General features: G+C 37.1%; 1 protein-coding gene across 8 annotated transcripts in view; it reads right to left on the bottom strand.

The window, feature by feature from the left end:
* Nucleotides 1-22677, bottom strand: part of PIBF1 (progesterone immunomodulatory binding factor 1) — a 178664-nt gene that overhangs the window by 6939 nt on the left and 149048 nt on the right. For 6 of the 8 annotated variants that reach the window (XR_011493024.1, XM_070480887.1, XM_070480888.1 and 3 more), the window contains one exon: nt 7755-7928. Coding sequence is in view for 7 of the 8 variants with exons in the window: in XM_070480887.1 (XP_070336988.1) it covers nt 7755-7928 (174 nt within the window). In the remaining variant the exon portion in view is untranslated. Of the gene's footprint in view, nt 1-4915; nt 5554-7754; nt 7929-22677 lie in introns of those variants that run through there. The other 2 variants (XM_070480886.1, XM_070480890.1) reach the window with 2 other exon arrangements.

Raw genomic sequence — 22677 nt, 5'->3', positions numbered from 1 at the left:
GAAAGATGACTTCCAGCAAAATCCAGCTACTCAAAAATCTTGAGCATACGCTCTTACTTTCATCAGGTCTTTCTTTCTTTCTTTTTTTTTTTTGAGGAAGATTAGCCCTGAGATAACTACTGCCAATCCTCCTCTTTTTGCCGAGGAAGACTGGCCCTGAGCCAATATCTATGCCCATCCTCCACCACTTCATACGTGGGACGCATACCACAGCATGGCTTTTGCCAAGCAGTGCCATGTCCACACCTGGGATCCGAACTGGCAAACCCCGGGCCGCCGAGAAGCGGAACGTGCAAACTTAACCACTGCGCCACCGGGCCGGCCCCTCCTTCAGGTCTTTACTTGAATGTCCCCTTCCCAGGGAGGCCATCCCTCCCTATTCCTCACCTGCCTCCCTGTTTTATTTTCTCCATAGCAATTGTCATGTTTTAATTTCCTATACAATTTATTTTTTTGTTAGTTTATAGTCTATATCTATCCAAGAATGTAAGCTTCATGGAGGCAGGAATTTTTATATTCTTAATGTCTAGAACAGTTCTTGGCACAACGTAGGTGCTCAATAAATATTTTTTTGAATAAATGAATGAATGTTGTTTGGGTCTACTATGAAAGAAGCTGCTCGGTTCTCTTTAAGTCTGGACATAAAGTCTCCTGAGTCTATATTGCAGATTCCCCTATGCAATGTGAAAGAAACTGCCACTACAGTAATGCAGTGACATGACTCCGACTCATCAGGCAACATCACCTTTGAGGAGCACGGTGGGTAGTATTTATGATTCTAAGTAACATCGCAATTATTGAGAGGAAATGATCATAACCACTAAGACAAGGAAATAGCATATTCTGCTGTATGAATTCAAATTCACTGATATGTTCAACCTTTGTATTGGTAAACTTCTGCCCTCAGACATATCATTGTCTAAAATTCAGGTTATCTGGTAATTGCACTAAGATAGAATATGTCACAGTGATTTCTCGTCTACATTACTATCTAAGTCTAATCATTACTGAAATTCAAACAAATTCCATGTAGGTAACAGTAATTCTGGAAAGTTGATTTCTGATTCTCATGAGATATACATTCTTCATTTCTAAATATTTTGTCAGTAAGGTACTATCCACTAGTGACAGCCCTAAGTTCCAGACACTGGAAGTTTCTAAACCTTTATGAACTCTGGATCAGTACTGAGCAATGAGCATAACACAGATCACGGACTGGCAAACCACAGTCCATGGTCTGCTTTTGTATGGATTGCCTGAAAAGCACGGATTTGCCTTTTTTAAAGAAAGGTAAAAACAAACTAACAGAATACACAGGAGAGACTGCAGGTGGCTCACGAAGCCTAAAACAGTTACTGTCCTGCCCTTTAAAGAAAGATCTGCCGAGTCCTGATAGACGACTGTTAAAGCAGACATGACATAATTCAGATACACAACTGACCATTTTTTATTTTGGTAATCCCACTCTTTCACCTATTTAAACAGTAGTGTTTCTTTTCTATTACTCTCTTTCTTGTTTTTAATAGATTGGCACCTGAGCTAACATCTGTTGCCAATCTTTTTTTTTCATCTCCTCCCCAAAGCCCCCCAGTACACAGTGTATATACCAGTTGGGAGTGTCTCTGGTTGTGCTATGTGGGACGCCACCTCAGCATGGCCTGATGAGCGGTACCATGTCTGCACCCAGGATCCGAACCAGTGAAACCCTAGGCCCCTGAAGTGGAGTGTGAGAACTTAAGCAACAAATTTTGTTATGCCTCTTCAGTTATTAACAGAGTTAACAATTGAGGATGGGCCTTATTTTCTGACTATTTAACATTGTTTTAAAATTTAAGACTCTCACAGGCTCCATTATATGAAATTTTTTCATATATATATGTGTGTTCATAAATATATATACATATTGTTAACACTACATTAGACATATAAATTATTTAAAAGTGACCTTTTATATTGGGAACACTGCTTTAATTTTTATGTGCTGGTTTAGGTTATTTATATTTGTAATTTTATAAAGAAAGAGTACAAATTAATGAAAACCTTGGATTATTACAGGTGTGTTAACAGGCCCTAAAGTGAACTGTATTCCAGATTTAGGAAAGAGCTCAGAGAGTTGTGGTAAAAACAAATGACAGGATTAACTGGAAACCAACCGGAAGTAATTTACTCTGTTATAATGTGATTTTGGAGATAAATAACTGATAACACAGGCATCTATGTGTCATCCAGAAGCAGCCAACTAAAACACTAATACATAACTGGGGATAATAACATAGAGAAAGTATGTTAAAATGAGAAAGGATGACTGATAAAGGCAGACGTAGTAAGCCTGGCGGATTATTCATGGCATCTAGAGAAAGAGCTAGAAATTACGAATCTGTTAGTGTTCACCCAGTGCTACTTTTCTAAAAAAGAGAAAGAGTATGTCTAGTAGACATAATTGCTTTGTTCTCCAAAAAAGGTATAAGCTGGGAATCAAAGAAATAAACATTTCTGAGTCCTCATAGGCAGCCGCAGGGTCCGAGTGAAGTGAGCCTAGGAGACCCGACTGGCTTTCCTACCAAGTGAACGAGAGCGCACCTGAGATCACTCAACCCTCACTGCCTGCTTCCATGCTCATGAAGAAATTCTGTGTTTCTCAGCTTACCTGCTAAATTACATCAGGAGGAGGCTGCAATTAGTATTCTTGACACTAGAAATTGAAAACTTATTTTTTAAAATGTAAATGTACAGAGCTGGGTATCCTGAAGTCTGGGCACACTCTGCTGAGATAAATCTAGATTCCACATTAAAAAGTGAGAGCAGAGCTTCCAAACAAATGGGACAAGAAAGTGTTCTAGGTATGATGAGCTATTGATCCCCTCAGCCCCCAGACATGGCTGCAGTCCTTTTAATCTACCAGCTAAGTTCATTCAACCCTGCTGTGCCATACTAATATTATACTTTTCTATATGTGTTATAACATGAAAAATATTGGGAGGCACAGAGTTAGGACATGACTGTGGTAATGCTGCTCCAGTGCGGCATCCTCTGTCACTTATCTTAATGCATTCAATTGCATTTATTGTATTACTATATTACAAATAACTGCTAAATTCCATTTTTGATGAAATTATAAATTTTTCCTGACGAATAACGAGAAAAACTGTTTTTATAATCTACCTTAGAAAAAAATTTAAAAATTGTTGTAAAATACACATAATATAAAATTTACCCTCTTAACCATTTTCAATGTACGGTTCCGCAGCATTAAGTGCATTCACATTGTTGTGCTCCCATCACCACCACCCATCCACAGAACTCTTCTCAGCCTGCGTAACTGAAACTCTCCACCCATTAATTACTAACTCACCATTCCCCCAGTCCCGGCAACCACCATTCTACTTGGTGCCTCTATCAAGTTGACTACTCGAGGTCTATCCTGTCTACTTTTATTTCCCTTTTGTCCTAAGGGAAAGTGTTAATGGGTGTGGAAATGACTAAAGTTAGACATAAGAATGTAGTAAGAAAGGAACAAAGTCTAGATATGGAAAATACATATTAGACATCTTATTCTTGAATAATGAAAAAGAGCACAAATTAGAAAAGATTTTGTGAATATTGTACTTTCTCTGCCCTTGGAATTTCTCACTCTCTAACCCTCATTGTCATCTGTCAAAATCCTAGACATTCTTCAAAGCCAACCTCAAATACTTTTCTTTTCCTGGAGCCCATCAACATCACAGTATCTACTCTTTCTTTGAATTTCCATAGCAGTTTGTATTTCCTTTAAAGCAGTCCACCCAATTTCTCCTTACACTATTATTATTTGTTTACTTATCCTTGATCCTGGAGGAGAAGCATCTTTAAAGCTGACTCTATATCTTAATGAAAAGATGATATATAATGTTTAGCACAGGTTCTTGCATATAGTCAGTACACACTTATTGAACTGAATTATACTTACTTGAACATTTTTTCCTTCCAGATGACCACATGTAGCTTTCTAAATCACTTCTAGAGAATCATGTGGTTCATATAACCACTTATGTATAAATTACATAAACTTAATTTGCCCATCCAACATATGCTAGCGAATGTGACAACCAGTACAGGCCAAGGCCTGGACCCGGCCATAAACTCACTGTAATCCAGACACTTCATACACTGTGCACTGGTGCTACACATTCTTATTATGTTCCCTACCCTTCTTTGAGCCTAAGGCTCTTTCTTGTTTTAATGCTTATAATCTACTTGGAGACAAGACTAAGAGCAATGCTGCTAATATCTGCATTTTTAAGAAAGTATTGAGAAAACAGTGACAATGTTATAAATCCTGGGTATAAATGGTATTTTGGAAAAGGATGACAGCAGAAAAGTAGCAAAAGATATACTCATGCTGCTCTGGAAGGAAAGAGGAAAGTTGCTCCAAAGAGGATTAGAATAGCTCCATTTGTTTCTAGGAAGGAGACAGATAGGCTAGAAAAAAGGGCTAGCATAGCTATAAAGCTACCCTGAGAGAGAAAGTAGACGATTAGTGAGAATGAACAGATGTTTCTGAATGGAAGAGACTGAGTGGTGTTGCCTGTTGCAGAAGCAGCACTAACCATAGTCTTGGGAGTTGTTGCTTTCACTCTCCCTCAAGTTTAACAAGAAAGTTCCCCATCCAGTTTAGAGTTTTAACGGCTAAGAAAATAACTAAATTGGGGAGGCAAATAACTGTTTTGTTCTGTTTTTTAAATCCTCAGTTAGCAAATATTTATTGAGTTTCTGCTTTGTTCATGTGTTCTGCAAGGCAATGGGAACATAGGTTCCGTCCTTAAAACACTTACACATTCTGTGGTTCAATCTAGTCTTTGTCAGTGCATTCAATGTCTGAAAAACAACTCTGCCACATCTGTGATTTCAATCGTCAGAGCCTGTCTATAATACGCACCTTTTGGGATGGTCTTCATATATAAAGATCACACGAGCACTACAAAATGTTCATACGAATGTAAAAGCACGTAAAGAAAATGCCTCAAGCTCTTCCTCCTCCTCGTCCTCTACATGGCAGTTCCACTCCCCGCCATGGCCCAGTTAACAGTAGTTTTGTGTGTTTTCCTCATATTTTCAATGCATATATAAATATGCATTCATCCAGCACTGAATTTAATATCAGGGAAAAGTACTAACAGCAAATAATTTCAGCCAAAAGCTCTCGAAGTAAATTAGAAATGTTTCCATTTTAGCTATAAAACCATAAGGTTATGAAACAATTAGATCTTATTTTCAGATATTGGCATCATAAATTCCTTATTAAAAAAATCAGAGAGGATACAACAAAAATCTTGTTATGGAAAATTGAAAATACTCAAAATAATAACTGTAAAAATTATGATGCCTTAAAAGAATGATAGCATGTTAATATAAAAGAAGTCCAGAGGCTGGCCCCATGGCCGAGTGGTTAAATTTGCGTGCTCTGCTGCAGCAGCCCAGGGTTTCGCCGGTTCGGGTCCTGGGCGCAGACATGGCACCGCTTGTCAGGCCATGTTGAGGCGGCATCCCACATGCCACAACTGGAAGGACCTGCAACTAAGATACACAATTATGTACTGGGGAGATTTGGGGAGATAAAGCAGGGGAGAAAAAAAGAAAATTGGCAACAGTTGTTAGCTCAGGTGCCAATCTTTAAAAATTAAAAAATAAATAAATAAAAGAAGTCCAGACCTCATTTCATATAATCTCCCTCCTAATTTTACGGATAAGAACCAGCTCAGAGGGTTTAAACGACTCACCCCAGGTGACCCAGTCAGTTCACATTACTAATTCTGCATTATTAGCACATAGGCTTGATCTGACTGGTTTACCGTACGTACTATCTGTTTTCATTAGGATATAACTGAGCTCATACATATCTCTTTTGAAAAATTTCCCCTTATTATAAAAGAAAGTATACTGTAGAAAAAACCCCAGAAAATGCAGATAAGCAAAAAGAAGGAAATAAAAACTACTCAATTAATACTTCATATTTTGAATCTTCTTAATCTTATTCTCACTGCATAAACTTATCTTGAGGTACCAGAGAAATCTTACTGCTACTTATGTACTGGTTACAGTCAGGATTTTAGGATATCAGAATGAGGTTACCAAGCTAAAGTCAGAAATGTAGAAGGTCTCGGTCAAAAGGAATAGTTCATTGCTCAGAACAGAAAAGGGTCAGAAAAGCATAGCAGAGAGTGTGACAGGCTTTAAGTATTTGGCTGTATCTTGTGGCTTTCACCTGACCCTACTTTTTCTACTAACATCTATGTATTCAGTCTGCTCTCTTCCTGTAGATTATAATATAATACACATATTGTAGTGTCTGCCATAATCTCAGACCACCTTCTGAGAAAGCTTGCCCAGCCACGGTCCTTCTGAATCAGCAGCCCTAGGCAGCTGTACTTGGTACCATGTGACCCCTGCTCACTAGCAAGGGCAGCCATTCAGAAGGCTGGCTAACAGCCTTAACGATTCTTGCCACAAAGGTATATTACCCAACAAGGATGAACTGTGCCCACTGGATTCTGGAAAATACAGGGAGAACTAGATTATAAGAGAGTAGATGAAGGAACGGCGCACAGAAAACATGTCTCAAGAAAAGCGGCTGGGAGTGGGTTGATGAGGAAGTGGAAATTCTGAGAAAGCAGAAACAAGGAGAAAAACAAAGAGAAGCTGAGGAAAAGATCACTAGAGGAAAAGATCCATGAACTCAGCTGGAGAAATCTGTATAGCTGCCTAGTATTCAGGCTGGTCAATCTAGGATTCCTGTTTTCTCCATTCTGTCAGCTCAGTCTCTGTTACTGCCATGTGGATCCTTAGAGTAACTATCCTTTATTTCATCTAGATTGTAACTCTCTGTCATTTTTTCAAAAAAGGAAGTTGAACTATGTAATCACAAAGCAATCTCTTGCATCTCGTTGATCTTGGGTACACTGTCTAAATGTATAATGAAATCACTTGGGTCAGAAGCTCCCATACTTGACTGATTATTATAATCATCCAAGGAGTTCAAAAAAATTAAGGTTCTGAGGACTCTCTGAATCAGAATATCATAGACAAAATATTTCTGGTTTTGAGTCTCTATGTTTAGATGGTAAAAATCATGTTTCTTCTGAGAAATTAAAGCATGGATGGGAAAGCATGTTGAAATAAAATGAAATATTTAATAATGTTCCTGTTTTGATTCTGTTGCCTTTTTATTCTTATTTGTTAAAACATCATTTTCAATATTTCCTAATTTATTTTCTCTTTTAATCCAAAATTTTCTAATTCTTGTTCTTTGACTAATTTCTGTGCATATACATTTCTCCCTAATAATGCAATTCAGTTTTGTTAATATGATTGGTTTTATACTTTATGAGGACACGCTTAGAGCAAAATATACCATTTACCAAATAAGAGGGGGCAGGTGATATTTTGCAGCCTCTTATTCTTATGTAATTAAAAAATTATACAAAATATCTTTCTGAGATTCTCATCATTAGGGAGATTGGAGGAGGTAAGTGCTATGTGAAAGCTAATTTCTGGGAAAGTTCAACATATTAACTTGGAAATATAAAACCCAGTTACCAGTTGTAAGATGGTAATATATACATTCAGAAAAGGGGTTAATACAGATCTTTCAAGGTCTTTTCATAAAACTATCAAAATTAGTTTAAAACCAGTATGAATGAGAGGAAAGGAATTTAAGTAAAATATGTTTAGTGAAAATCAGAGATATTAAAATTCTAAGTTACTTTTATTGTACTTACAAAGAGTGTTGGTTGGGGTATAAATATATTGTCTTCATGTTCTCTAGGCACATTCGAAGTCTTTGATTTCTGATTTTCTGTTGCATTTTTTGATTCCGTTTTAGTAAGAAGTAACCTGTCCTCAGAACGCTTACTACGCATATTAGTGAGAATCTGTTTCATCACTGCCAATTCCTGTTGATATACGAAAACAGAAGAAAATATCAAGTATGATTTTAGCAAGCATACCAATAATGATTGATGTTAAAACACTTATTCTTAAAATAGAAGAAAATTTGAGGCAATTACTCTATATAAGTGAGGAAAGTTGTGAAAATAACAACATATTAATGCACAATAATGACGCACATGAATTTCATAGCCATTAATACTTTAAGTATGATAAATAATAAACCCATCCTTCCAGAGTCTAGTGGTTCCCCCAATTTTTCTGCACATGGGAATCACCTGTAGAGCTTCAGAAACTACCGACACTGTGTCTGACCCCAGAGACTGTGAGACAACTGGGCTGGGGCACGGCCTTGGCTTTGGGATTTTTTTTTTTAAAGATTTTATTTTTTTTTCCTTTTTCTCCCCAAAGCCCCCCGGTACATAGTTGTATATTCTTCATTGTGGGTCCTTCTAGTTGTGGCATGTGGGACACCGCCTCAGTGTGGTTTGATGAGCAGTGCCATGTCCGCGCCCAGGATTCAAACCAACAAAATACTGGACCGCACCTGCAGTGGAGCGCGCGAACTTAACCACTCGGCCACAGGGCCGGCCTCGGGATTTTTTTTAAAAACCTCCAGGTGAGCCTAATGGACGGACAAATTTGCAAACAACTGGCATAGCTACGTTCCACTGCAGGTTTTCTACACATTTTTGTTGAGTAGGTTATTCAGGCACTTAACTTTTCTCTTCTACCTCTTAAACTTTCCATTTCCGATGGTAGGGAGAAAGAGTCCAAAATTTTTATCTTGCCTACCAATCAGCAGTTCCGACAGTAAGTTTAATATAGCTTCAAGATTCTTCAATCATATTATTCCTTATTCTTTTACAAATGAAAATGAGTTGGCTTTATCAGTTGCCATTTGAACTAAGAATTAATTATGTCGAACTTCTTAAAGAACTCAGATAAAAATTTTCACTCGTTCCCTCTTCCAAGTTTGTTCTGTCTGTTACTTTTTCCCATAGCCAAACCTTTAACATCTAGCACTAATCAGTGACATACTGATTAATTACTAAATTGACTTAATCAAACACAAGCATATGGAGAGAGGACAGACTAAACTCTCCTTTACCTTATTATCTGTAGAACACTGTTGGCTGTGTTGGAGGTAATTTTTTCCTGTTATTTTATTTCATCTTCGTGCCAAGACACAAAAGTTACGATAGTAGAAAGATGTTCTGCTCCCTTCTACTAATCTGTTTATAGACATCAGCTCTGTGTCACAGCAAGTTCCTACAGGCCTTTTTTTTTCTGGCTGTCATTAGTTCTATTTAGAACCATCTAGCTTGAGTGGGTATTTTAAAACAGAGCTATTGAGTTTAAGCCACAGAGCCTTAATAAATGTTAGGGCCAAGAGAGAAGCTGGAAGAAGTGGTGCCGGAATCCTCTTTCTCCTTTCTGCAGTAGTGGGGTTGGCTTGGCCTAAGCACATGAGAATGTGTACATCTTCAGACACTGCCAATCTGACATACTAGTATTTGAGCCTTTTCAGGGCTCTTTTTGCTTTCAATTATGTTATTTCATTTATATGCTACCCTACAGCGAAGTATACAATCATTGATTTAATGTTAAACATGTCTGGTGTTCCGGTAGATTTCAGCTCCTGGTCTGCTTACCACAATGAGTAGAAGGGAAAGGGGAGATGATGGTCTCTCAGCCTATCAAAAGAAAACTTTCCATTCTAAGAAGTTCTTTATACTAGCCATTTGTATCTTTGCATGAAGATAAAATAATAGGAAAAAATTATCTACAACACAACCTACCACTAATTTACAGATAAATAAGGTAAAGGGGATCATACTTGCTGGGGGAAGGGGAGAGTGGGGGACAATGAGGATGAAGAGGGAGAAATGGAAGGAGTTTCAGGTGTACTAGGCAGAGGGTTGTGGCTGCTGGTGCCCTAGAGGAGGCCAACACATTGTTTCTCCTTGGCTTCCCTCTGCTGCTGGTATAGGAGCAGTTACAGGAAACAGATCATCCCTGATGCTGGTGAGGAGACAGAAGGAAAATTCACATCTTTGCTTTGATCAGACTAGGATCACCCCAATTTAGGGTGCAGTCATAGTACAACTTTTGTTCTTCTGATAATATTAAAATATGTTAGCACGGCTTCTGAAATCCAGGCAAAGAACACTTTATTTTGTTTTTCTTCTTCTCCCCAAAGCCCCCCCCAGTACACAGTTGTATATTCTAGTTGTAGGTCCTTCTGGCTCTGCTATGTGGGATGCTGTCTCAGCATGGCCTGATGAGCAGTACTAGGTTCGCACCCAGGATCCGAACCGGCAAAACCCTGGGCTGCTGGAAGCGGAACACGTGAACTTAACCACTTAGCCATGGGGGCGGCCCCAAAGAACACTTTAAAAGCAATAACATTCTGTTAAATTCCTATTAGGATAATACAGCTACAATGGATTCCAAGATGACCTGCAGAACAATTCTGTTCAGTTTTAGCTTGTTTGATCATATAGATGATGCCTTTTATATCAATGGTAAATTTGAAGAAAGAAAATTCTTTTTTAACATCAAATAGTATCCACAATACCATCACATATGGAACACACAGAAAGTCAAGCACAAGTGGTAGAAATATTTTAGTATTAGATTAGAAGTAAAAGTCACATCTATTCCTGACTCTATTATTAATTGTGTAAACTGAGGCAATCCACTCTGGTTTATGAGTTTCAGTTTCCTAATTGATGAAATGCACGTTTGTGTTACTTTCTTGGATTTTTGCCAGTCTGATACGTGTTTGGGTATGTTTATTTTGCATTTCTTCTATTGTGAGGTTGAGTAGCTTTTCATATATTTAAGTATATTTCCTTTTATGTTGATATCCTTGGCCCATTTTTCCACTGTGTTATTAGTGATTTTCTTATACATTCCAAGGAGCTCTTTATATGTTAGAGATTTTAGTCCTTTGTAACATGAGTGGCAGTTTTTTTTCCCGTTTATCTTTTCTTCGACTTTGTTTATGCTTTTGGTTTTTTTTTTTTGCTCTGCAGAACCTTCTGATTCTGATGTAGCTGAGTATGTTAATCTTTAATTTTATGGTCGTCTTCATGTTTTCTTCTTCCATTTTCTTCAAATTACTGTTATACAGGTTTCTTTTTCTTTTCTTTTTCAAACATTTAGATCTTTGATCTGTTTGAACTTTATCCTGGCTTATGGTGAAAGGTGTGGATTCAGCACTTTTCCCCCTATGGCTACTCTGTAATAACAACACGTACTGAAGAGATGATTTTTTCCTTACTGATTTGAGATGCTATCTTTATCATACACTACACTTCCGTAAGTATATGATTTATTTCTGGACTTTTAAACTCTATTGCAACGGTTTATCTGTTCATGCACCCATGTCACACTGTTTTAATGTTTAATAACGGAGGTATCTTTTCAGCTACATTCTTAGGGATATGAGTGGGATTATGTTGCATTAAAAAAAACTTAGAAAGAACTGACTTTTATGATGTTGAGTCTTTCTTATCACGAAAATATTTTAATATATCTTTCACCTATATTTTTGGCAGAAATTGTCATGCCCTAATTGGTGTTACTATTACAATGAAATAAATTGTCATGATTCACAAGATCCCAATTCAAAACCTGATAAGTTAAAGAAAAGAGCTAGAAAACATATTTCTTACTACAAAATGGAACTCTTTGGTAAGGCGCAGTCATCTTGAAATCTTCTGGTTTGTTCCTAACCTGGTTCGGTTCTTGCCATGTTCTTGGTTGGCTCCCGACTGCTGGCTTCATGTCCTATTAAAGATTCTGCTCTTCCTGTTTAGACTTGACTTTTGCATTAATTTCCTCAGCTTTTAATTCTGCTTTCCTCTGTTCTATAACTCCCTGTTCTGATTGGTCAGTAGGCTTATCTGTACTACTGTTTAATGATTTATAAATACTGTTCACCGCAGAGCAGAGAGTGTGATTAGATCCCCAGAAAAGGAACCTCTGATGTTCAAAGGAGAATGTTTCAAGTATCAAGTTCAAGTGGATTCTTTTTCTTACATTGCATACATTGCTCAAAATGATGCCACTTACTTAGGTTCCTATTTGGAACCTGACTTTCTTCGAGATTTCCCCTCCTCTTCTTAGAGTTCCTGCTTTTCATTTTCACATTTATGGACACAATATAAGCCTTTTTTCATATTACCTAAGATTATTTAGTTTTTTAAAAAAATAATCCTTTATTTATTTTGGTGAGGAAAATGGTTGCTGAGCTAACATCTGTGCCCATCTTCCTTTATTTTGTATGTGGGACGCTGTCTCAGCATGGCTTGATGAGTGATGTGTAGGTCTGCACCCAGGATCTGAACCTGTGAACCCTGGGCCACAGAAGCAGTGTGTGTGAACTTGACCACTATATCACCAGGCTGGCCTATATCTATCTTCTTAATCATGCTGTTTGCTGGGATCAATTTTGTACTGACTGTTTTTACGACTGATGCAGTTGTTACTCTGAAATTTCCTTTTATTGCACATCTTGGCAAGTTCCATTATTTCTTGCATCTCTCTCTCTTTGTTATTTAATGGCATACAATCTAGAAATTTTCTGAGAAAGGGCATTGTGGAAGAAAGTATTGTGCTTTCCTTCAGAACTTTAATAGTATTACTTCTCTGTTTTCGAAAGTCAAATTTCTGAGAACTATGATGCCATGCTGATTCTTATTTCTTTGTAGGTACTTTCTTTCTCTCTGGAATCTTCTAAATTGTTTAGCTTTTCCTTGTTAATTTCCATCTTTTTTTCTTTACCTAAGTTTTAGGATAGTTCGTTGGCTTTTCCTCACATCCTTTTACTGGCATTTTTACTTTAATAACTTTGTGATTTTGACTTTAGCAATTTTTGAAAATATCACAAACTATTTTTTGTCCACTGCTGCTTATTTTACGGAAATACAACTTCTCAAATCTTTCTGAAGAAACTAATTACAATATTTTGTAAGTTCTTTTCTGCTGAATTTTTTTTGTTTTCTCTGGAGAAAGGGGTCAGTGTCTCCATTTATTGTGATTTTTTCCCTTTAGTGTTATTAATTTTCTTCCAGTTTTTGATGGACTTTGGTGTGTGTTCCAATTTATGAACGAAGGACCAGATTAAATGTTTTCTTTCTGCTCTTATGGGTCATTCATCTGAATGAAATAGTTGAGTATAATCTCTGAAGATGTGGACAAGAAAATGTGTCTATCAGGCTTCACTCTAGGGTCCTCAGGCAGAAGGTAGGCTCTCTTCTCCAAAATGTAGAGTGTCCTAACCTGGAGCCCCTTCGTTTTGGCTGTTCTAGACTATTCCTGGCAAATGCTCCATTAATTTAGAAAGCCATTTCTCAAAATATTTTTTCAAATTCCTGTTTTTTAAAGTTATAGAAGCATTACTTGTTCATTGTAAATTCAAATACCGCAAAAGTGCCATGCCCCTATCCTCTTTTCCTTTTATCAACTGTTTGAGACCTTTAAATATCATTCTACAACACTGTCTGATTTATAAAAATATTCATTAATTCTGATATGCTTTTATACTGATTTTCAAAAAGCTAATAGAACATATAATTCTAGTATATCAAATACATAAGAAAATTACAGTAACTTTAAGAATGAATGAACCATTCATTAAAATTAACAAATGTAGAATTGCATCTGATCATATAACTGAAACTTAGGATAAAACCAAAATAAAACAAAGTAATAAAAACCACATTGCAATACAATAATTACTCTTCAAAATGGAAGAGTTAAGGGCAAGGACATTCTTATGAAACTTTCAGATGATGGTGATGATGATGATGATGATTGCTACTGTACAAATAATCTCTATAAAAGAGATAAAGTGCTCTCTTGAATCCAAAAGCACATATTTTGGCTACTTAATACAAACTATTTGCATAGAGTGGTGGCATATTAACACAGCTCAACTTCAGAGCAGCTGCTTAACAGTACTGCATAGTTGATGCCAGTAAATTGCTGAAAGTTGTAAACTCTGCAAAGATGTTGGCAAGGGGACACATAGATGGCATTTCTTGATGAAAATAGCTCTGACAAGTATAATTCAAACTATGTGCTCCACTGGAGGTACAATCTAAGTGCTTTTACATAGGAACAACAATGTATCTTGACTAAGAAGTCAGATAATTCTGTGCATCTCTCCTCCTTGAGGTAACACAAGGTAAAAATCAACCTTGTTTTAACCAAGTACATGCATATTTGTATATTTAAACTTCATCTAAATGGGTATTTAAAAAACATTTTATCACAGAAAATTTCAAACTTACAAAAAGAAGAGAGCACAGCATATGGAGCCCTCAGTTTCTACTGTCCAACTAACAATGATCAACATTTTGCCAATATTGTTTTTTTTTTTTTGAGGAAGACCAGCCCTGAGCTAACTGCTGCCAATCGTCCTCTTTTTGCTGAGGAAGACTGGCCCTGAGCTAACATCCATGCCCATCTTCCTCTACTTTATATGTAGGACGCCTACCACAGCATGGTGTGCCAAGCAGTGCCATGTCCACACCCAGGATCCGAACCAGCAAACCCTGGGTCACTGAGAAGTGGAATGTGCGAATGTAACCACTGCGCCACCGGGCCGGCCCCATCCAATATTGTTTTTTTAAACAGCTTTATTGAGATATAATTCACATACCATCGCTATCCTTTTAAAGTGTATAATTCAATGGTTTTTAGTATATTCACAGATATGTACAACCATTACCACAATGTTAAAACTTTATCACCTCAAAAAGAAACCCTGATTCCTTTAGGAATCGTTCCTCTACCTTCTCTTACCCTCAACTTTCCAGCCCTAAGCAGCCACTACTCTACTTTCTGCCTCTGTATATTTCCCTACTCTAGACATTTCAAATGAATGGAATCATATAATATGTGGTCTTTTGTGACTGGCTTTTCCACTTAGAATAGTGTTTTCAAGGTTCATCATGTTGTAACATATATCAGTACTTCATTTCTTTTTGCAGCCAAATAATATTCTACTGTTTGGCTATGCTGCATTTTGTTTATCCATTCATCAGCTGATGCACATTTGGGTTGTTTCCACCTTTTGGTTGTTGTGAATAAATGCTGCTATAAACATTCACGCACAGGTTTTTGTGTGGACGTGTTTTCATTTCTCCTGGGACTATACCTAGGAATGGAAGTGCTGGGTTATTAACTGTTTGAGGAACTGCCAGATTGTCTTGTCAACATTGTTTTATCTATTTTCTTACCAGTTTTTAAAAAATATTTTAAAGCAGATTTCAGACCTCAGATCATTTCACTTGTAAATACTTCAGTAGAGATTTTTAATACATAATGATTGAAAAAAAACCCAGAAACAAAATATCATTATCATATCTACCACAACTAGTAGTCTAAAAGAAAATGTAAATTTAATTCAGTCATTCATTCTATACTCTAAGTGCTCAATAAGAATTTTAAATTTATTATCAAAGCAAATTTTTTGCATAGTTTAATATATGATTTTTGAAGAAGTTAAAATATACCTTGAATGCAAATGCCACTACACTCTAAACAATAGACAAAACAGATCTTGTATGGCAAAATAGTGTGACAGAATGGTGTCAATATCGACAACTGCAAACTGCTGTGTTCCACAGTCCCTCAGTGTTCTCATCTAATTACTTGATCCCATTTGTAGGCTAATCTCACCCTAGGATTGTCTCTTTGCCTCAAGGGGAGAATATAAAAGTTTTTAAGCATGGAGAGAGCAAGAGAGAGGACAAAAATTAACATTCACTGAGTATCTGTTTTGTGCCAGGCTTTGCGCTAAGTATCCTACATAATAATTTAATCCTCTCCCAAATACCAAGAGGTGAGTATAGCTTCAGTTTTGAAGTTGAGGAAACTGAGGCTTAGAGGTTTTAAGGAATTTAGGGAAGTTCATTAGCCACTAATAAGTGAAACTAGGATTCAAATGCAGGACTTTCTGGGTTCAAAGTTGTCATTATTTACACAATAATGCAGATGCTTTCTATCAAGGCCTTTGACACATCCACAAACCCAGGTTTGGATGGGATCTTCAAGTTATTTAACCCATCCTTCATACAAAATAAAACAAAACAATAATAATAACAACAAAAAACCCAAAACCAAACAAAAGTGCCTCTCCTTATGATGTCTGCCCTTAGGTTTGAATTTCAGTCTTCGCAGACGTGTAAACAAGTCTCCCACCGCCTCTTTCACAGGACTGATCTGAATTTCTTATATCTCTCTAAGTCTTTTCTTCTCTAAACAACCCCAAGTTCATTCATCTCTCTCATATGACGAAAAATAATTCTTTCAAAATCCTGATTGTTTTCCTCAGATGACCTCCTGGTATCGGAAGTTATGGGCCTAGAAAAGGATAAAGAAAGAAGTCCTGGCAAAAGGAGAGCAGAATGAGGCCTATCTACTCCTTATTTAAGGCATATTTAAGATGACATAAACATTTTTGGAGCCATATCTTATCTACAGCTGAAAGCTTAGTGAGAGTTCAAGTGTTTACATAATTGAGAGACAACTGTGCTGTCACAGCCTAGGGGACATAACTGATCACCAGGAACATTCTTCCCTGAACTTGAATACAACCTTGAGGCCATTCTCAACAGTGACCCAGGTTGAGGAAGTTAGTATTAAGACACTGAAGCAGGCCTCAGTTGAAATCTACTGCCATTGTTGACTTGGAAGTGTGGGCAGGGGCCAGCCTGGTGGCGCAGTGGTTAAGTTCGCACGTTCCGCTTTGGCGGCCCGGGGTTCGTCAGTTTGGATCTCGGGTGCGGACATGGCACCGCTTGGCAAGCCATGCTGTGGTAGGCATCCCACATAGAAAGTAGAGGAAGATGGGCAAGGATGTTAGCTCAGGGTCAGTCCTCCTCAGCAAAAAGAGGAGGATTGGCAGCAGGTGTTAGCTCAGGGCTAATCTTCCTCAAAAAAAATAAATAAGATATTACACAGATTTGGCCTTAAAAAAAAAGAAGAGTGGGCAACTTGATTCTCTTCTGATTGGTCTGCACAGACCTTTTAGCTCATCTGATTACTGAGTAGTACTGTGGACTTCTGACTGCTTTGTTTTCTGGTATTCATGTCCTCTTGGTGCCTAGCTTTTCCTTCTATAACAGTATTCATCTAGCTGCTGTCTAGTTTCTGGCCTTTACTATTTCAGTAAAATCTGATAGGTTTTGGTGCATATCCTTGCTGATTTCCATCATCAACTTCAGAGTCTAAGCTCCATCCTCCATTTTGAGCACTGGTGTCTAGAGTGTGCCTCATTCCAGTGCCTATACTTTCTCCCTGTTGTATTCCAAGCCTTCTCTCAGTGTTAGCTCCTCGATATGTGATCAGTGACTTCCTAAATTTATATCAAAATACTGCCAATATGGTATCTAACAGAATTATGAACACTATTCTCTCATATTGTTAATATTCTCTCCTGGCCACCACACATTCCCAGAGGCTTATTTTATAGCTTGGCAGTTTGTTTTGTGTGTCTCCCTATGCCCTAGAATTGTTTGGCTTCTTATAAACTGCAATAATTCTGAGAGTCATAAAAACACAGGGCTAGAAATGATAGCAAGAGGTCATTTACTTGTTCCTTACTGATAAAAAAGAGGTCAGAGAGGTGTACCTACTATTTAAAAGAAAACATACCAAACTTCTAAAAGGTGGGAAAAACACACATTTCATTCTTAAAAAAACAAACTAGAAAATGACAAGTCTCTAGGATACATAATAGATGTAAAAATATGATGCGAAAAAAGTTAAAGGGGCATATACACAGACAAAATATTTTTATGATGAGATATTATATTGCTTCATACAAGACAGAGTTTTACTTGTAGGGTACAACAAAGATATTTGTAATTTTAAAGAGGATGAAAAGATTAAAGAAGAAGACAAAATACTTATGAAAATCAAATCAAAATAATTCGACTTAGTTCTACTAAGTTCTGCATAAGTCCCCATAAACATAGAGGTTCATAAAGTACAATCTAAAAGAAATTCAGCTGCCTTTTATGCAACTCAAAATTGAGGAGAGTTAATATTCACCAGAATGGACCACTGAGATTTAGCTGCTGCTTCTGTGAAATGGGTATAAGACCATCACGGGCTCTTGTGAAGCTTAAGTGAAATAAATGAATATAAGAAGAACTAAAAAGTCATATATAAATATTAAACATTCTGTTATTAACTGAAAAGTACCTATTTTGAGGAAAAACTTAATGCCCTCAAATTCTAGATGGCATAAGCAAAAGGCCACGTCTCTCAGTATGGGGAGATAATTTAAAACTTTTCCTTTCTCTGATTCCTTACTGCCAGATATACCCGGTTGAAAGCAATCTACAACTGATTCCTATGTATGGTAGTATAACATAATTGATCTCTAAATATCTGAAACATTTTGGTTAAGAAAGAAGTTATAGAAACCCAAGATATTATTATTATTCCTGTTCTACAATAGGTTTGGTTCTGGCATACTTAAAGTATGTGTAAATTCATTTGCAATGAATATTTTTTGCAATATTTTAGTCCCTGAATTTCTTCACACCTGAATTCACACACCCTTATACGGAAAAAATAAGTATTCTAAAACTTTATAGGGAAAATACGACTTTTACTGTACGTATGCTTAAGGTTGTTACCACAATAATTGTCTTTCTTTACAATACTCATTTACATCCAGCAAATCAAAAACAAATTTTAACTTGAAGAGCACCACTATGATGAGAAATGAATTAATCTGAGAAAAAATTATATTTTCATTTAAAGAAAAATTAACTTACTATTCAGTGGTTTTTTTGTTTTCTGGGTTTTTTCAGTCATGGTGACTATGAAATTTAACTACACCGGTGTATAAAAAAATCATGTAAAAAGGTATTCTTAAGAAAATTTCAAAACACTTAAGTATGAACCAAAAAGAATGACACACATATAGAAATATGTAATTTGTTTGAACCCTTTATGAAGTGGATTGCCTAAGGGGCACTTGTGATGCTGAAATGTCCCTGAAACTTTCCGAGAAATCACAAAGAACATACAAGTTAGAATCTTGGAACATAAACCTACCACAAAAGAATGATAATTATACTGTGACTTCACTTTTAAGAAACCTGGCTAACTGCAGGTTTTGTTTTCTTTTTGTTAAGTGACATACACTCTAGTAAGACGCAAGTTATCTGGGATAATGGGAGTTAGTCCAACATTTAGGCAAGTGTGGGGCTTTGCACATTTTAGGTACTCAGTAAGAAGTGGGTGGTTAATTCTGGTTAAATACTAACTGAAATGCCTGTGGACCCTGAGAGAGATTACTGCCAGAAGCACTGAGTGAAAGGGTAGAAGAATGCCAGCTCTTAGAAACAGATATCTTTTATTCCACAAATATATATCATTCCTTAGAGGCTTAATACCCCTAGAGGTTGCTGTGGCTACAGCCACCATGTCCAGGGTTTTAGGAGTAGCTCTATTCTAGACGAACTTTTCAGATATGACTTTCTATTGGCTACTTTCAGGTAGTTCTCTGAAATTGTTCTTGGGTGTAAGAGAGCTTCTGTGCTTTTTTAGTTAAAATGGTATCAGTTATCAGAGTGAATTTTGTTTTCTGAGAGAAAGGGATGAAGATATTTTAAAGGTTAGTTTCTAAAGCTTTCTTTTTGACTACTCTATTTGACAGCCTCTAGTGTAATTATTATTAAAGTCTGGAAAGGACCATAATTAGTTTAATAAAGATTCAATGGAGTACTTATTACATGCTAAATACTGTGCTAAAGGCTATATATAAAGAACAACTAGGCACTCTATTGGGCAAGACACATGAATAATTATAACACGTTAGTAGAAATATTTTAAAAGTTCTGGGAAAGAAGTAGAAAAAAGAGTAAGCTTTTCTTTGTCGAATTAGGGAGGGCTTCAAAGAATAGAAAACATTTGAACTGACCCTTCAAATGGAAGGGAAAGAGTGAAGAGAATTACATTCATTGAGCTACTGTTACATGCCAGGAATTTTTTACTACATTAATTTTCGTACAACTCTGTAAAGTAGATATTACCTTTATTTATAAATGAGGAAATTGAGTTTAGAGGGGTTAAATTACTGTCCCAAGAAACCATAGCTATTAAGTAGGAGAGCTGTGATACGAACTTATCTTGTCCGACTGCTGACTTTTTCCATAGTTACTTCAAAATGTTGGTGATGTAAGGAATACAAAGGTAACTCCAGCCTTACAGTTTAATGAGAGAGCTGAACATGTATATATGCATATACAGTAGAAGTTAGACTGTAATTCTGGGTCAATCCAGCTGTCCATTTCTCCATGTGTACACCTAGTATGCTGAGTGCTACTAGAGGAAAATTACACAGAATGGCACTACTCTAAATATACGACATTTCGGCTTGACAATTATTTTATGTTTCTGTAATATAAATCGCTCATTTAGTAAGTGGCCATTTCAAAATACTATTTTCCTCAAAACTCCGACCCTCTCATGTCTCTTGCCATTAGAGAACTGCCATTAGATGGGAACTGCCTAAATTCTTACACGAAACCTACAAACTTACTTTTATCTTAACATAATCTTTCTTTCTATAAAATGGAAAAGGTGCCCCTGTTGTCTAAAGTTAAATCCCAGCACTTTGCTCTGGATCTCCTCCTTCCCCAACACTGTGGCTCAACTGATTATTCTCTCTCTTTTGTACTTTCAGTGTCTCTCTCTATTTGGATCCTTCTCATCACCATTTAAGCTGGATACTCGGTAACTTTCAGTGGTAAAGGCCCTTGATCTCATACCCTCTCCCTGATCATCCTATATTCTCTCTCTTTTATTTATCTATTTAATTAAAAAAATTTTTTTTTAAAGATTGGCACCTCAGCTAACAATTGTTGCCAATCTTTTTTTTTTTTTTCCTGCTTTTTCTCCCCAAATCCACCTAGTACTTAGTTGTAAATTTTAGTCGTGGGTACTTCTAGTTGTGGCATGTGGGATGCCGCCTCAGCATGGCCTGATGAGCGGGGCCAGGGCTGCGCCCAGGATCCAAACCAGCAAAACCCTGGGCTGCTGAAGCGGAGCACGCGAACTTAACCACTCGGCCCCATCCTATATTCTCTTATATAAATATCTTAAGGGTTTTCTATTTTTCCTATGACCACTTTTCAGCTTCTCCTCGCTCATCAATTCACTGCAGTCTAACTTTTAGCTCCACTGAAACTGCTTTAGCATCTCGCTAAATCCAAATGACACTGTCATTTTTACCTTTGTCTGACCTTGCCCCTTGACAGCCTAGGCCACTGCTGACAACTTCCTCCCTTCTGAACGCCTCTTTCTGGGCTTCACTGACTCTATTCTCTTCCTGAGGTTCCTGCCATCTCCCTGGTCACTCCTCACTCTTCTCTGTGTAAGTCTTTTTCCTCTGCCCATCCCTTAAACGTTGGTGCTCTTCAAGATTCTGTCCTAGGCCTTTTTCTGTTCTCACTCGACATACTCTTACTAGTTCATTTAATTAATTTTCATGCCTAGCACCATCTTTATGCTGTGACTCTCAAATTTCTACCTCTAGACAAGTTCTCTTTCTTGGGCTCCAGAACTTACATTTTTAACTCTCTTCTGGATATATACTTAGTTATATTCTTAAGCTTTTCTTCCCCAAACCTACTCCTCCTGTGTTCTCTGTGGCATCACCATAAACCCAGGATACAAGCCAAACCCTGGGCGTCAATTCTCATTCTTCCTCTCTTCATTGTTCCCTGAATCCAATCAATCACCGAGCCCCATGATTCTGCTTTCTAAATAGCATTCAAATTAGTTCATTTTTGTTGGACACATCATCACCAGTCTAGCTCAAGACACCACTATTGCTCACTGAATACTGGAATAGCTTCCTAAGTGGAGCTCTTACCGCTGAGCTTAATATAGCTGCAAAAGAAATGAGAAAAAGGCTTTCATATCAGTTTCTTAAAATTATATTCAGTATTCTGTTAAACATTTGGCTGATTAAAGTGCTTTTCCTACTCTTGAAAGTTTATATTATATGGACACATGATGATATACGTACAAAGAAAAGCAGAATGAGAACTTCCAAAGTTGATTAGCAAATCTTGTTTTACTAAGGCAAATATGAATGAATAAAAATGGATGAGGGGCTGGCCCGGTGGCACAGTGGTTAAGTTCACACGTTCTGCTTCTTGGCGGCCCGGGGTTTGCTGGTTCAGATCCCGGGTGCAGACATGGCACCACTTGGCAAGCCATGCTGTGGTAGGCGTCCCACATAGAAAGTAGAGGAAGATGGGCACGGATGTTAGCTCAGGGCCAGTCTTCCTCAGCAAAAAGAGGAGGACTGGCAGTAGTTAGCTCAGGGCTAATCTTTCTCAAAAAAAAAAAAGGATGAAAAATGAAGGTCATTTAAGAAGACTCCTGAGAGGTACGCTTGACAAGAAACAAGCCATTCTATGGAATCACTTTTCTTATACTCAAACTTGTTTAATTTGAAGCCTTGTTACTGTTGTCTAAGAGTGAGATCCTATTAGTTGATCTTTTCCTTTACCTTCTTTTTACCTAATTATTTAAGGTTTATGTTCTTCATATTTTTACACCTAAGAGGTCTTAGTGTAGTGAAGACATTTAAGGGTAAGAAAGATTACAACCCACTTTAAGAAAACAAAGTTATTCTGAGGCATCAATAGCAAAAGAGAGAAAAAAAGAGAGATTATAACACCTGGATAAGATATTCAGCCCTGA

This window comes from Equus asinus, chromosome 11 (assembly GCF_041296235.1).
Source record: "Equus asinus isolate D_3611 breed Donkey chromosome 11, EquAss-T2T_v2, whole genome shotgun sequence".
Lineage (NCBI taxonomy): Eukaryota > Metazoa > Chordata > Mammalia > Perissodactyla > Equidae > Equus > Equus asinus.
The sequence above is the reverse complement of the archived record's forward strand: the minus strand, read 5'-3'. Positions and strand labels throughout refer to the sequence as shown.